We start from the raw sequence: 16,679 nt of genomic DNA on the forward strand, positions 1-16,679 counted from the left end.
GCAGAATCGAAGCCTTAGGGAAAACGCCCAAAGGCTCAGAAGCAGCTGCTGAGGCAGCGCTGGTTCCACACGGAGCCCCTGGATGCCCCACGCTCGGGGATGGTGCGCACGGTGGCACCACAGGCTGCGGGAACCGCGCCGAGAGGCACCGCAACGTGCTGGCGGCCTGCTCCCCACAGCCAGAGCCTGAGAGCACTGACCCATCCCACAGCCACTGCCTGAGAGCACCAACCATCCCACAGCCACTGCCTGAGCACCAACCATCCCACAGCCAGAGCCTGAGAGCAATGATCCATGCCACAGCACTGCCTGAGCACCAACCATCCCACAGCCAGAGCCTGAGAGCACTGACCCATCCCACACCTGCCTGAGAGCACCAACCATCCCACAGCCACTGCCTGAGAGCAGCGACCATCCCACAGCCAGAGCCTGAGAGCAATGATCCATGCCACAGCACTGCCTGAGAGCACCAACCATCCCACAGCCAGAGCCTGAGAGAAGCGACCCATCCCACAGCCAGAGCCTGAGCACCAACCATCCCACAGCCACTGCCTGAGAGCACTGACCATCCCACACCTGCCTGAGAGCAATGATCCATGCCACAGCACTGCCTGAGCACCAGCCATCCCACAGCCACTGCCTGAGAGCAATGATCCATGCCACAGCACTGCCTGAGAGCACCAACCATCCCACAGCCACTGCCTGAGAGCACTGACCATCCCACACCTGCCTGAGAGCAACGATCCATCCCACAGGCACTGCCTGGGAGCAGCGACCCATCCCACAGGCACTGCCTGAGAGCAATGATCCATGCCACAGCCACTGCCTGAGCACCAACCATCCCACAGGCACTGCCTGAGAGCACCAACCCATCCCACAGCCACTGCCTGAGAGCAATGACCCGTGCCACAGCCACTGCCTGAGCACCAACCCATCCCACAGCCAGAGCCTGAGAGCACCAACCATCCCACAGCCACTGCGTGAGAGCACCGACCCATCCCACAGCCACTGCCTGAGCACTGACCATCCCACAGCCACTGCCTGAGCACCGACCATCCTACAGCCACTGTCTGAGAGCACCAACCCATCCAACACCTGCCTGAGAGCACCGACCATCCCACAGCCACTGTCTGAGAGCACCAACCATCCTACAGCCACTGCATGAGAGCACCAACCCATCCCACACCTGCCTGAGAGCACCAACCATCCCACAGGCACTGCCTGTCAGCACTGGCCCATCCCAGGTGGCTCTCAGGAAACTGGAAAATACTTCCACTTGCTGCAGTGGCCAACGAGAGACACGAGTGTGCCAATCCACGCTTCCACTCGACCGTTCACTTTTTGCTCTTTCTAAGCTGGCTTCATGGTTTCCCTTCTCTTTTCCTTCCTCTCAACCCCACTTCTTGACTGCTTCTTTGCCTTTAGGCATAAATAATCTCATAAAATTACGGTAAATTTGAGGTTGTGTACATGCAAAAAAGCAGAACTATTCTTGTAATACCCATCTTCCAAAAGACGTTAGGAATAAGACTGTCTGTGATCAAGGGCAGTAAGTTAGATTTGTTTTGCTGACATCTCCAGCCTCTTTTTTACACACACTATATCATGTCTATTTAAAAATACAATGGGGAAATGGGGAATTCCCTGTGGAACAAATTTGATGCCCTATTTAAAACAGTGGCAAAGTTCTAGGAATTTAGGACCTTAGCCACTCATATTAGCAGGGTAATAAATACAAAAAGAGACTGTTATTCTCTGTGTATTCCAGCCAGCAGAATTATACAAAATACACTTTGGCTCTGCATGCCCCTGGACATGCAGACAGGTAGTTCTGGGGCATCCACGTGAAAAGCTTGCATAATTTATTTCCACTTGTTTAGGACTTACTCCTTCTGAAGATGCAGTTTGTAGCTGCTTTTCCATCCTATTACACAAACTTCTGTTTCAGTTGCACTCATTTAATCAGGATTACTGTCAGGTGGGTTTTCTGAATAAAACTTCCAGCAACATCATTAATATAATGTTCAATACTGTTGAAATTTAACCAAACACTTTGATGAATTGCTAACTTACTCTGTTAATAAGGAGCAGGCCGACCAATGAACTACTGTTGTCACAGTCAATAAGGATGAGAACTACTTGGCAATTGTTTGGGGAAAATAAACCATTAAGAGGGTCAGTAATATCAGAGCACTACTACTGTTGACAGGTATTGTCAGAGATGATTAGACACCTTTACAAAAATGCTTACTGCAGGGTGAAAAGTTGTCCGACATCATAAACCATCCTGTCAGCAGTGCCTTAACTCAAAACACAAGCCAACAATGCTGTGTATATAAATGTCTCCTTAACTGGCATTTCCAGCTAGGAAAAATGCTCCTAATGAACTCCTCTCGTGTGCAAGCATGGATAAAATCTGCTAGTGAGATGGGTGAAATGTACTTTCTAACAGGAAACAATTAATTCCCTCTGGAGGGCTCCTACCTGTAGCTGCCACAGGCAGTGTCCTCTGCTCGTGCAGTGCCACCGTGGGATGTGCTGGGGACATCCAGTGCGGGGACACCCTGTGATGGGACACCCTGTGATGGGACACCCTGTGATGGGACACCCTGTGCTGGGACACCCTGTGATGGGACACCCTGTGATGGGGACACCCAGTACGGGGACACCCTGTGATGGGGAAAAACGGTGCTGGGGACATCCTGTGATGGGACACCCTGTGATGGGGACACCCTGTGATGGGGACAAACTGTGCTGGGGACACCCTGTGATGGGACACCCTGTGATGGGACACCCTGTGCTGGGGACATCCTGTGATGGGACACCCTGTGATGGGACACCCTGTGATGGGGACATCCTGTGATGGGACACCCTGTGATGGGGACACCCTGTGCTGGGGACACCCTGTGATGGGACACCCTGTGATGGGGACATCCTGTGATGGGACACCCTGTGATGGGACACCCTGTGCTGGGGACATCCTGTGATGGGACACCCTGTGCTGGGGACACCCTGTGATGGGGACAAACTGTGCTGGGGACACCCTGTGATGGGACACCCTGTGATGGGACACCCTGTGATGGGGACATCCTGTGATGGGGACACCCTGTGCTGGGGACACCCTGTGATGGGACACCCTGTGATGGGACACCCTGTGCTGGGGACATCCTGTGATGGGACACCCTGTGATGGGACACCCTGTGATGGGGACATCCTGTGATGGGACACCCTGTGATGGGGACACCCTGTGCTGGGGACACCCTGTGATGGGACACCCTGTGATGGGGACATCCAGTACGGGGACACCCTGTGATGGGGAAAAACGGTGCTGGGGACACCCTGTGATGGGACACCCTGTGCTGGGGACACCCTGTGATGGGACACCCTGTGCTGGGGACACCCTGTGATGGGGACATCCTGTGATGGGGACACCCTGTGATGGGGACACCCTGTGATGGGACACCCTGTGATGGGGACACCCTGTGCTGGGGACACCCTGTGATGGGGACACCCTGTGATGGGACACCCTGTGATGGGACACCCTGTGCTGGGACACCCTGTGATGGGACACCCTGTGATGGGACACCCTGTGCTGGGGACATCCAGTGATGGGGACACCCTGTGATGGGACACCCTGTGATGGGGACACCCTGTGCTGGGGACACCCTGTGATGGGGACATCCAGTGCTGGGGACACCCTGTGCTGGGGACACCCTGCGATGGGGACACCCTGTGATGGGACACCCTGTGATGGGGACATCCTGTGATGGGACACCCTGTGCTGGGGACATCCTGTGATGGGACACCCTGTGATGGGACACCCTGTGATGGGGACATCCAGTGCTGGGGACACCCTGTGCTGGGGACACCCTGCGATGGGGACACCCTGTGATGGGACACCCTGTGCTGGGGACACCCTGTGATGGGACACCCTGTGATGGGACACCCTGTGCTGGGGACACCCTGCGATGGGGACACCCTGTGCTGGGGACATCCTGTGATGGGGACACCCTGTGCTGGGGACACCCTGCGATGGGACACCCTGTGATGGGACACCCTGTGCTGGGGACACCCTGCGATGGGGACACCCTGTGATGGGACACCCTGTGATGGGGACACCCTGTGATGGGACACCCTGTGATGGGACACCCTGTGATGGGGACATCTGGTGCTGCTCTGGGGCTCTGCCTTCTACAGCCCACGCTGCCAGTGCTGCTCTGGGAAGTGTGGCAGCACTCACCAGGCAACAGTGGGGAAAATTCAGCTATTTGATATTTTTTATTCCAGTAAAGGTCATTCTGAACAACTGCAGCCTATATCTAGGTTCAAATGCAGATCATTTAGCAAACTTTATCATGTTTCAGGGAGTGGAAATGCCTCCTGTTCAAAAACTCCTTGTGCTCGCTCATCTGTCAATTGTCCCCACATTTTATATCATCAATTTTTTTATAATACAAAGTATTTGAAATGGGATGAAACTATAAAGCATCAATGAAAACTGAGCTCTTTCTGAGAAGAGCTGAGACAATTTTGATTTGCTCATTATATTTTTGAACTTAGGTATGAGTCCTCACATTTAGTAAACCTTTTCTCACTTTTAACTTCAAAAGGGGAAAAATCTCAACCACTCTTCATCAGGAAATTATTTACTATTTTCTTATTTTCTGAGAAAATGTTGGATCAATTTACCTTCAGCTCTGATGTGCTCTCAGATTGTCTAAGATACTTTTACCTGAAGAAAGGATGGTGAACGTGGACTGCCAATACAACCTTTGGGTGTTCTGAAAGTTTTAAGGCCAAATATATAAATAAAAATACTTTGATATTTTTATTTTGCAGTCAGCACTAGTGTGAGCTGGTACGTAAGTGTGATTTCAACAAAATGCCATTCAACCAATCAAAGGGTGACATCTAACTTTTGTCAGCTACCAGAGTGTTAGTTTCTTCCTCAAAATTGAATTAACACTTTTTATTTCCCTGAACCTGAAAGGGAGAGTTGGAGTTGGGTTCCCTAGATCTCTTCCTAACAAATTACCCCATGTAATTTATCCTCATATGCACATCTTAGGCAGCAGATCTAAGCTAAGCAGTAAGACACACTGGTGTTTGAATTAGATTATCTGCTTCACAGGTACCAGAACACTAACAAGCCTCGGTGATGCTGTGCGAGCCAACTGGCCACGGTGCGTGTCTCACTCCAGCCAGATCAGGAGGGCAAACAGAGCCCTGCAAACACAGCAGTTATGGAGCACTGTGTTAACCAGCTGCTGCTTGCACAGGCTGCGCTGACACCATGGTGACAGCACCAACAATTGGAGTCAAAGGTGACAGTGGGACAGGGGGTCACCCGGGCAAACCAGCGGCACAGGGCAGGATGGGTAAACAGGACTTGAGCCCTGAGTCTGGGCACAACACAAAACAGGAGGGTTAATGGCATGGTATTTTTATCAGAACCTTTTAAATAGATTTATGCTGGGCATATTGCTTTTTGGCTTAACAGTCTTCTTTAGAAAACACTGGTCTGTAATATGCCTCAGAGTGAGCATTCCTGTATCACCAGCATTGCAGGACCTTTTTCAATTTAAAATATAAATAAACCCAGAGCCCATTTTTTTTCCAGAAAGCACAATGCACTTTCTGTGAAGAACAGCCACCCAGCAGTACGGTGTCCATAGCACCCTGTGGCCAGACCCTGGTGACAGGAGGACACGTGCTGGCACTCGCTCCGTGCCAGGACCTGCCCAGGAGCAGAGGCTGGCACACGGCTGATGGCAAGGGGCACACTGTGCTCTGCTCTGGCCCCAGAGCCCTGGGGAGGCCCAGCTGGCAAAAACCGATTATTTGGCAATGCCAGTGCCTCAGCAAGCGAACACTGGGTGATGAACCCTATTGCTTTAATAACAGTAATGCTGTACCTCACGCAGTGTATGCAATACTGCTACTATTACAAGTGGATAAATGGAATTATGAATAATGTTGGCTTGTTGGGAAGGACCCCGTGCTGACTTGTTGTACCAGAACAGCTCGATGTCTTTTCTGGGAATATGCCTCCCTGGGAACCTGAGGGAAGAAATGGGTCAGGATTCAAGCTCCAAGCTCCTGGGCTTTTCAGCACTACATTCAGACGGGACAGCCTGGCTGGCAGCAAGGACCATGAGCTCTTTAGAATACTTTATTTATTTTCTGCTGGCAGTGTGGTCTGTAGTCCTTACCTTACACATGGTGTAGAGTAATTCTTTGAAATTTTTTAAATTCATTTGTGGTCCTTTCTTTTCCCCTTTGCCACAATTCCTTAAACCAGACCTTGGGTAATCCTGTCTGGTTCCTCACAAATTAAAGAAACACTCTGTTTCAATTTGAAAATTGAGAATTGGTGAGAGTGGCACTGGTTTAATGTGAGTGGAACCATGGAGGCAAGATCTGTCTGAAAAATCATTGTAATAATTAAATTCATATTGCTTTGGAGGAAATGACAGCTGTCTCTCTGTTTCCAGCTGGGAAATTGTGCTTCAGCCTTAGATGCTGGAAGCACCCAGACAACTGCATCATGTCAGGTGGGAATTTGTTTGTTGGGGGGCTGAGAGATCCATGGATGATTTCAGACACCTCACTAATACCTGGAAGGAGTTTTACAGTGCATGAGTGAGTCTGAAGTATTTCTGTTCAGTAGAAAATACTTCTTAGTTTCAAAAAAAAAAAAAAAGTGTTATAAAAGTAACTGATAATGCAAGCACAAAAATAACCTAGGGCTTTTTCATCTGTGTGCCTAACTCCCCTTTTGTGAGACAACAGGACCAGCAGCACTACTGAGCAGGCGTTCTAGGAAATGAGAATCCCATTTTCTTCAGGAGTGCTGTCCTGCCCCATCAGCAGGCAGTCTGTGTGATCTGAGAACACGCAGAGAGGCAGTGAGAACACTGGAAAGGAAGAGCAGCCTGCTGACACCTAAACCATCATCTTGGCCTTCCATTTCATACCCAAGGGTGACACTGGGGCTCTGTGCACTGGCACCCACAGTCTCTGCAGAAGGGAAGGAACAAGGGAGCACTCTGGGCATTGTTTCATGCAGAGCTGGCTGGCTCAGTGTAAATCAGAGCACAAAAATACACTTGTCGTTGGGCAACCTCCTAGAACAGAGAAGGGTGATGGGACAAAATACAAGGTAGAGAAAAAATATTTTATGGACTAAATAAGATTTTTGCAGAACAATGAGCCAGTGTTAGAGAGAATTCCAAATGAGGAACTCTGCCTAGAGTAAATGAGATTCAACCTGTCTCCTGCTCAGAGGCGTCAAAAGCCAAGACACTGCCAGTGCAGAGGGTCTGCTTGAGACAAATATCACACAGAGGGTATCTAAGACACAAACATATGTCCAACCAGTAAATTACATGACAGCCTAATTCAACAACAAACAAGAATAGGTCACTTTAAGAGAATGATTAATACATGAGATTGCTGTGCATGCAGCCTTATCTGAGAGCAAACCTTGTATGTGGGTGTGAACTCTTGCTAAAGTCAGCTCCTATCTTTGTTATACAACAGCTACAAGAATAATTATAATAATTAATGGAGAGCAGTGATAAAGGTAACAATTGCCCACCTGTATATTGACACACTACAATGTTTTTACTTCTTTTTTTCACACCTCCTGCCTTTTGCAGCGATTGTTGACTACCACGAAGCCCTTTGCAGCCTCGCGCTGGGCTGTTTGCTCACGACCAGACTCTTCAGCCTGTGAGTGACACAGCTTACAGAGTTTAAAATTCTAACTTGTATTTAGTCTCCAGTGGCTTGGGCTGCTATATGCTACACCAGATCACAGAGGATAACAAGATGAAAACATGAACATTCACTGTATAAAATAAAAGACTGCAAAATATAGGAGTGGGTGAACAATGTCTGAGGAATATTCTGTTGGAATGATTTTGTGCAGGTTGTCTAACATAGCAGAGCTGCCACGTGGTCTCTCGTTGAACAGGACAGAGGAAGGGTTTGTGAGGGAAGGGTGGGCTCTGACAGGGCCCCAGCAACGCCCGGCCCCGGCTGTCCCCCTGCCCCTGCCCTGCAGGCCCCAAGCACCTGGGCAGAATGTGTGGGAGGCCCTGGGACACAGCACCGGCAGATCCGGGGCCAGAACAGGCAGGATGAGCCTCTTTCCCCTGCGAGTTCATTCCCTGCATCCCTGGCATGCTCCTCGCGGCACAGGCATGCAGCGTGGTGAGCGGGCATGGGTTATGCACATACATTAAAGAGCTGAAAGGAACTCAGAATTGAAGATGAGTTTGGAAAATGCTTTAGGGATGCTGAACAGAGAGGAGATAAATGACAGGCCTGCAGATGCTGTCGGTGCTATAAAATCACAACAAAATGAAGGAATGGTTTGGGTTGGAGGAACCCTTGAGCTCAGTCAAGGCTTGGTCCTAGATGGTTCTAAGGGATGACTACCTGAGAACCCCTCCCTCTGCACTGCATCATGATGGTCACCCACATCAGGAAGAAGAATTCACAGCAGATCAAGCAGACATTTGGTTTTAAATTACAGTATTGCACTGGGGAAGAACAACAGATTAGTTTTGAGTTCCTTAAGTATGCCTGCAGAAATGCTAGGTTTAGATGTGGCTGTAGGAGAGCTCAGAAGTGGCTCTCCAATCCTTCCCACATTCAAAGTTAACTAAAAAGTCCTGAAGCTAATGTGCAGTAACACAGAGTCTGTCAAGATTCTGAGGAAACACCTTTGTATGCGCAGAAACCTTAATTTGCTGTGCTGCCTTAATACCATTCCATTTACAGATTCAAATTCAATTTGTAACTATAAATCTCATAGAAGTATTATATAAGTAATTATTTATACACACCAAAAATTATGTATGATTAAAAATATTTCTGATAAAGATACATTACTGGGCCTGTGGCCATGCAAGGACCACAGGATGGGCAATAGAATGCCTATGCCTTATGACACAGAAAGCAAGGAGGGATGGGTGAAAAAACATCCTAATAAAAAGCCAGTTTGCTCTTTATATATACATGCCATCTCTCAGTATATAATTTTTTTAACCATTTATTATTATTATTACTATTACCTAGTTGTTGAGAAGGAAACAGAGTGAGCAGAACTAAAACACACAGAGACTATTTACACCTAATTTCTGATCTCTGCTTGAGGGGAGCATGACACTGAAAAGCTCTTATGGAGTCTGAAGAAGCTGAAAACCATTCATGGAACAATGTATTTTTGGTAAGCCTTGCTCTGGCCAAAAGCACTAGTGCTGGAGAAATGAAGAAGAAGAGTATGTATGGTATAAAAATTGTCTCACTGCCCCTCACCTTCACCTGCCCTGCCCAGACACATGACGAGTGAGACACGCTCAGGGACGTACACACCCTGCTGGTCTGCTATCATACTCAATCAATAAGGACAATTTAGAGTGGTGGTAACTCCGTGCATACTTCCAGTGTCCCAGGGGATCAGTACAAATCAGTATCGCAGCTGGCTGGTAAGCAGCAATGAGATTATGATCACAAAAGGCAAGCTTCCCAAATTTTTTTAGTGTATGCCAAAACATCATACTTTTCTATCTGTCCACGAAGCATAAAATAGTAGTATTTAAACATATTAAATCTATTAACAAGAAAGTATATAAAAAGCATAGTTTTATCTGCCTCTTTTCTACTATTTTTTGAACTTTTTCTTTGTGAATGCAGTATTTCTTTCCCTTGAAAGCAACTGTGAGCTTTGACTTCCTCACTCTTGGAAAGGGACCATACATGTATAGAATGGCACCAAATCTTCCACAGATTTCTCCCAAATAGAACTGCCATTTGCAAAATGCTTGGTTTTGTATGATAGCAATAGCTGTCCATTCATGGCTAAAACACCTCAGGGACACTCTGACTAAAATCATGCATGTGTATTAAACCAGCCAATTTATTCTAACAGTCTTAAGTAGTTATGTGATGTTTAGTGAAACAGAACAAGCAGAATCTAAGTTCCTGCCCTCACTCCTGATACCCCTCTTGGATTTCCCTGAGTGAGGGCAGTAGGCTCTACACCCCCAGCTGACTGCAGTCCTCCAACAGCTTGAGGCAAAGACTGTCTTTATGGTAAATAACGTGATTTAACAGGTGGTCTGGGCCCAGTGCTTAGAAGTCCTTCCACATCTCTGAGCACACATTCCTGCCAGGTCTGTTTTAAGAGCAGCTATAAAAGACAGGATCAGCGGAACCCACATGATGAGCTATGGAGCACTACTGGCATGTGGTTTATTAGTGATGGAGGGGATGTGGGGAGAATAAACAATCATAAAAGGAACAGACATAATTATAATTTCGCAATAAATATGGGAACATTCACATTTTACCAACAGTGCAAGTAATAATTATGTTGTAGCTAGTTAAATAAATGGATTATATATGAATCTTACCTGGGAGGAAATGAGATGTCCAGTTCATACAATCTGTCTTTAAAGACTGACAGCTCTCTGTCAAATTCTAAAAGCTATAAAAGATAGAAATAAATGCTTTCACTCTTTAATGTTGAACTGCAGCAATTTAAAAATACTATGTTATATAAAAGGAAATAAAAGAAAACTATGATCACACACAGCTTGAGGTATATCCTTCGTAGAATAGTTTTTATAACACAGTGCAAAACTGTCTGGACTATTTTGATACATAAACAGTGCCTTGAGAAAAGTGTTGAAAACATTCATTTTCCGCAGTGAAAGTTGTAACACTGGCTCTTCACAGCACTGCCCTATAAGGGCACTTACACCACAGGAAGGCTACATTTCTTGAAATTTCCTTAGTAGTCTCTTCAGAGATAAACTAGACTGGCATTAAAAAAGAACAGCAAACTGATATGCTAAACCAGCCCATGAGAATGTCAGTGAGATGCATCATATCAGTCTGTATTGTCTTTGGTGCAGATAACAGGTACAACAATCTCAATGTGCACATCACTCTTCCCCAGCAAAGCCGAGTTCCTGTGCACCTGCTCTGGATGGTGCACGGCAGAGAGCAGGCAGAGGGATATGAGACAGCAGGCAAAGGGTGCTCCCAGGCAGAGCACACAGGCAGGTGCTTAACAGATTTAATGTCTCGTATAAATATTAGTCCCAGCCACATTTGTTTTCCCCACGAGCTCTACAGAAAGAATAAGTATCCAGAGTCTCTGTTGATAAACGCAAACCCAACTCAGTGATAACCGTCCCCATTAATCCCGTAGCTGTTCTGACGGACACAAAGGGTCTCACTCCAGCCCCGGCCGGGGTGCAGCCCACGTCCCGGGGAGCTGCAGGCTGAAGAGAAAGCTCCTCATGCCCACGGTGCTGGCCCTGGCTCCGAGCGCCACGGCGGCGTTTGCCCGCCCTTCATTAATCATGTCCCATCTCACAGCTGTGCTGATACCATTGTATGAATGGCAGAGGTTCCCAAAGAAATTAGATCGTGTCCCCCTTTCCCCTCTGTCACCTCATAAATCATTCCTGAAATGTGCAATTAGCAGCTACTTGTACACATTAATTATCTGTGTGAAAAGCAGCTACCTGAACCACCTGCACTGCTGATTAGCTCCCTCTGCCCGGCTCACCCAGCTCTCTCCAGGCTCTCCTGCCATATGCACGTATCTTTACACGAAGATGCCAGGTGATGGGCAGCTTTCCCTGCTTTATTTCACTTGACACCAAACTCTGTGAGACAGTATGCTGGAAAGATTCTGCAATACCAATTACTGTGACAATCTGTGCTTGTTTTAACATCTGATTGAAAGCCTGAGAATTCAATATGCTTAGATAAATATTTTGAAATATCTATGTGGGAACTTACAGTATGTATCTAATAATAAAAGTGTTGGACTGGTCCAGCACTCACTGGTCTAACTGAAGCGGTCTCAATGCACTTGAAGAATAAATGGATGTTTCCATCATCATGAATGTTTCCAGGCTCTGATTCTGTATTTCAGTAAGCAGAACAGATTGGCAGCCACAATACATAGACAATAGCTATGAAAACACATGTCACCATCCCTTTCCTGCTCCGTGTGTCCCCATTTTAGAGCTATCAGCCATCCTGTGTGAATCTGGGATAGGAAAACAAGCTGCCATCCCCAGTTAAAACTATTAATTGAAATGTAAGTCTATACATTTTTCCTACTGGTCCAAGTAAACTGCTCAGAGTAGGGAAGGGGAGGTGTCAGGACAAAGGCTGTTTCTGAAGTGTTAAACTGTGAGGACTGAATGAAAGAACAATGCTCCACAGAACACAATGGTATAAATTACTCATGGGCATCCCAAGGGTTGGCAAAGTTCAATAGATGCATTGTCCTCTCATACCAACTCACATTTTCAAAATTTTATACATTCAGATTGTTCTAGCTATGATGATATTTGCAAACTCAGTGAGGCCTGGGGTTTAAAGGACTAAGCATTTGGACGTGCATTATCATCCACAGAAGTTTCTGCTGTGTTTGTTTGCTGCAGTTGTGTACGCAGTGTCTGTGCCACGCAGATGAGCTGCTGACACTGCTGGCAGATAACAGGAACAAGACAGCATTGTGTTCTGTGCTGCCAGTTTCCCAAGTTTCCCCAGGTAAAGCGACAGCTTCAACCTGAAGCCAAAGCCCAGCTAGGTGCCTAGAAGGATTTAGGGAATGCTCATGGTGAAGGATTCATCATGACATGTAAAACAACCAAATATTTTTACTGGATTATTTGCAAAAGCCTTTACTTCCTGCCATATATTAAATAATAACGAACTTTTATAAATTATTTTTTCCTAGTTATTAAGTGACTGTTACAGCACGTGTAACCTTCAGTCCAAACACGTCCAGGAGTGTGCAGACAGACACCTGGTGGCTCCTGCAAGGGCAAGGACAGGTTATCTGTGTACTCAGGGAACCCCCTACAACTCTCTGCATTTACCTGGCAGCACTGCAGGCAGCCAGGAGAGCAACAGAAGAGATGATGAAAACCTGAACGGTGCACTTTGAGAAAACTGCAGTTATTCTTTTCAGCAGAAGACCATGTTTTAAGTATTATTTTTTGGTGTGAAAAGCACTTGCAGCATTCTCATTTAAGCCTGTAATCTCAAAATGCAAGATTTTTGTTGCAAAGGCAAGGTGTTCACTAACCTTGTCACAGTGAATTACAAATGCCATTTGCCCTAAAAGCAACTTTAGTTAAAAGAAGGCACAGGGCCTGACATGGGCATCAGTCAATTCTATCTGCTTTACAGGTGCATGGGTGCCTGGAGCAACCTGGCGTGACAGAAAATTTATGAAAATTAACATGGGCAAGATGATACTGAGGAGCAGTCAGAATTTCACAGGATATTGCCTTTACTTTTAAAGCATCTAACATAGTCTCTAAAAAACCCCACCTGGAACATACTCCTTTCATGGCAATTTCACCACAAGCTGCTCACTCATTTCCATACTGTACACCAATCACCACTGTGAATAATGTCATTGCTGGAACAGGAAACATGAGTATGTCTGTCACTCTAAATGCCTTAAAAATAACAAAATAAAAAAAAAGTTCAAATGCCAGAAAGCAATATATTGTTCTATTTAATTTATTCATAATAAGATCATCTTTAGGAACCAATCTTTAAGGTGTTACATGACATGCTGTGGTAATTTGAGCAATTACACAGAGATTTTAAAATGCTGTGACTGGCAGACCATTCCAGAATTATATATCTGCTCCAACACCAAGTTGATGATATTACATCAAGATATTTGCTCTACAATGTCCAGTGACCAGCCCAACGGGAATGTCTGATGAGCACCTGAATGAAAACACTATCCATCCATCCATCCATCCATCCATCCATCCATCCATCCATCCATCCATCCATCCATCCATCCATCCATCCATCCATCCATCCATCCATCCCTCCATCCATCCATCCATCCATCCATCCATCCATCCATCCATCCATCCATCCATCCATCCATCCATCCATCCATCCATCCATCCGTCCATCCATCCGTCCACCCATCCGTCCATCCATCCATCATCCATCCGTCCATCCATCCATCCCTCCATCCATCCCTCCATCCATCATCCATCCCTCCATCCATCCCTCCATCCAGTGTATCAACAGTTAGCTACTACAGCTACTACCCACTGTGACCCTCCCTGCTGGGAATGCAGCCACACAGTATGTGTAGGAATGACTGCATTTGCAGTAAAGGATATTTCCTATTTATTTTGAGGAGAATTAAAAGCTTTCAGGACTGATAGCTGTGTCAGATGCAGTGCCCATCACCTCCTAGAGGGATTATCAGGACTGCAGGCTTTCCAGGGTGCTGTGTATTCTGCAAAACCTGCTGAAGGGAGTCTCACTTTTTGGTCCCTTTTTCTTGGCAATGCTGAAACATGCATTTATGTGCTGGGGTGGAAGAGAAAGCAAAGCACAAAATTCTAAATTCCTACATTATGCAGCTTCACAGTAATCAAAGGGTTCTAAGAGAGTCTAGGCAGTTGCAGCAACCGAGGTTCTGCTTACTTCAATTTAAAGCACTGGTAAAAGGTCAGCATCTATTGGGTACACTGCAATGGGCCACCTTGGCTAAAATCACACACGTATGAACCCCTTCAAACAGGGCAACTTAATTCAGTCATTGGAGTAGAACAACGGCAATTACTCATCAAGACCTACAGACCAAAGTCAGAGCACTGGTAGATCAGGAGGTGATATTAGCAGCATTTATCAAATCCATCCGCAGGGCCCACAAGAGAATTCACAGCTGTGAAAGGGAAATGAAGTTTCAGACCAAAAAGAGGAGATGAGCATACAGAAGTGACCTCAGAGAATTAAAACATGTGGACCCTGGTCACTGTAACCTCCTTTGCCAGTCTTGTGGAGCACACATTTTTTTCCGAGAGACTTTGGAAAGACAGTAATTTTATCCATCTTTCCAGTCCAAGTAAATTATTTAGAAACTGATTCAGCAGTCTACTGACTTCAGGTAAAAGCCTGTGGAAACGCTGATCCTTCCCACTTACCCATGAAAATGCTGTACATAACTCTGCCTGATATAAAGCTACTTCTTTCTCTAACAAAGACTATCTAAAATTATCTATATTACTACATATTTTGAATCCGAATCTTCTTTCTCTCATTGTCAGTCTTTAAAATCATGTTTCACAGAAAAAAACCCCAAATCACTGAATATAAATTTACCATTTATGCTGGTTGTGTATAATATTGTATTTCTGCACATATCCACGTATCCTGAATGGCAGTGCTGTCAAATCACAAACACCCACATAGATGTGGGTCCGTGGCACACAGAGGAATGTGGATCTGTGGCCACAGAGAAACGGCACCAAGGAATTGTTCTCAGCATTAGGGGGGTGAGGCACAGCACGGTAGGGCTGACATGACTGGTGTGGATGAGCTGTCCAACACCCTGCTAACAGCTCCCAGGGCTCAGCCACCCCCTGTTCTGCAACCTGCAGCAGAGAATCCAGGTCCCATCCTGTGAGACTTCTGTTACTTGAAAAAAAGCACATCAGAAATCAGAACCTGCTGTGCTACTTAGGAATTAGCTCTCAATGAGAAGACTGGAGCATATGTAAAGATAAACTAGCGAAGAAGCCAAAAGCACTGACACAGATGAAGCCTGGGCTTCCACACCTTTACACGCTCTCATGGGAAAACTGCATTTTGCTGCTCACTCTCCTGGGATTCCAGTGCTTATGTCAAATTAAAAGAAAGTTGACTCTGGAAAATGTATTCATGCAAATTGACTTTTCACAACTTTTCTGGGACAGACACTAAATATTATTGCAATAATTCATACACTGTGCATAACAGCTTGTGACAAAGCTCCTTCAAAACGTCAGGAATGACTGAGTGGATGCTGTCTTTAAAACTGAAAGACTTTAATTAGTAATATCCTACTTGCAAATATGACACACTCCATGGATTATTTCATTAAACTTAATATATCTGTTACTGTGAAACATTAGTTTGTCCCACTTGGGAGTCCAAACCCCCATCCTGTTACACAGTTACTTGTGAGCTGCAATTTGGCAAAAGCATGAAATATGGAGAATACAGTTTTAGTATTACTTGTAGAGTGGTTAAAAATGGAATTTTCTTGAGGAACGACTATGAAATTTTTCTCACTCGGGCCCCAGAGAGGGACCAGAGCCCACCTCTCCATCCTTGCAGCTGGGTACCCCACTCCCATCTCTAGCTGTCCTTTTGAATGAGTGTCCTCAGTAACTTCTCAAGTTAAACTTAGTATTTGCTTTTCTGTGTGCAATCTTTTGTGCATGCAGACATTCATCTGGGAGGTTATCAGGGGTACCTGGAGAACACAAGAGGATTGAGCTACTGTACAGAGATGGTGAGAAAACAATTAAACACCTTTCTATTCTTATTTGGCTTGCCACAGACTTCGGGCAAGATGTGGCAGTTTTGGTATGGTGCTTGTGTGCACAAATATTAACTGTAAGGGATGATGGTGAGATCCACAAACTTGGGGACTGGAATGCGGGTGCAAACGTCGCTTCCCTGGATATCCTCTTCCACGTCACACAGGTTAAAAAGGGCCAAAACACATTAGCAGATCATACTACAGGCTGGATCACAGAGTGCAAATACAGATGCTGAACCTACTCTTAGGGCCAGACTTAAACAAGAGCCAATGCCTAAAAAAATAA

General features: G+C 46.0%; 1 protein-coding gene across 3 annotated transcripts in view; it reads right to left on the reverse strand.

Annotated features, from left to right (window-relative positions):
- Positions 1-16,679, reverse strand: part of INPP5A (inositol polyphosphate-5-phosphatase A) — a 181,365-nt gene that overhangs the window by 10,237 nt on the left and 154,449 nt on the right. For all 3 annotated transcript variants that reach the window (XM_063162928.1, XM_063162929.1, XM_063162930.1), the window contains exon 12: positions 10,425-10,498. In XM_063162928.1, the coding sequence (XP_063018998.1) occupies positions 10,425-10,498 (74 nt within the window). The remainder of the gene's footprint in view (positions 1-10,424; positions 10,499-16,679) is intronic.

The sequence above is a fragment of the Melospiza melodia genome, chromosome 9 (genome assembly GCF_035770615.1).
Source record: "Melospiza melodia melodia isolate bMelMel2 chromosome 9, bMelMel2.pri, whole genome shotgun sequence".
Taxonomy (NCBI): Eukaryota; Metazoa; Chordata; class Aves; order Passeriformes; family Passerellidae; genus Melospiza; species Melospiza melodia.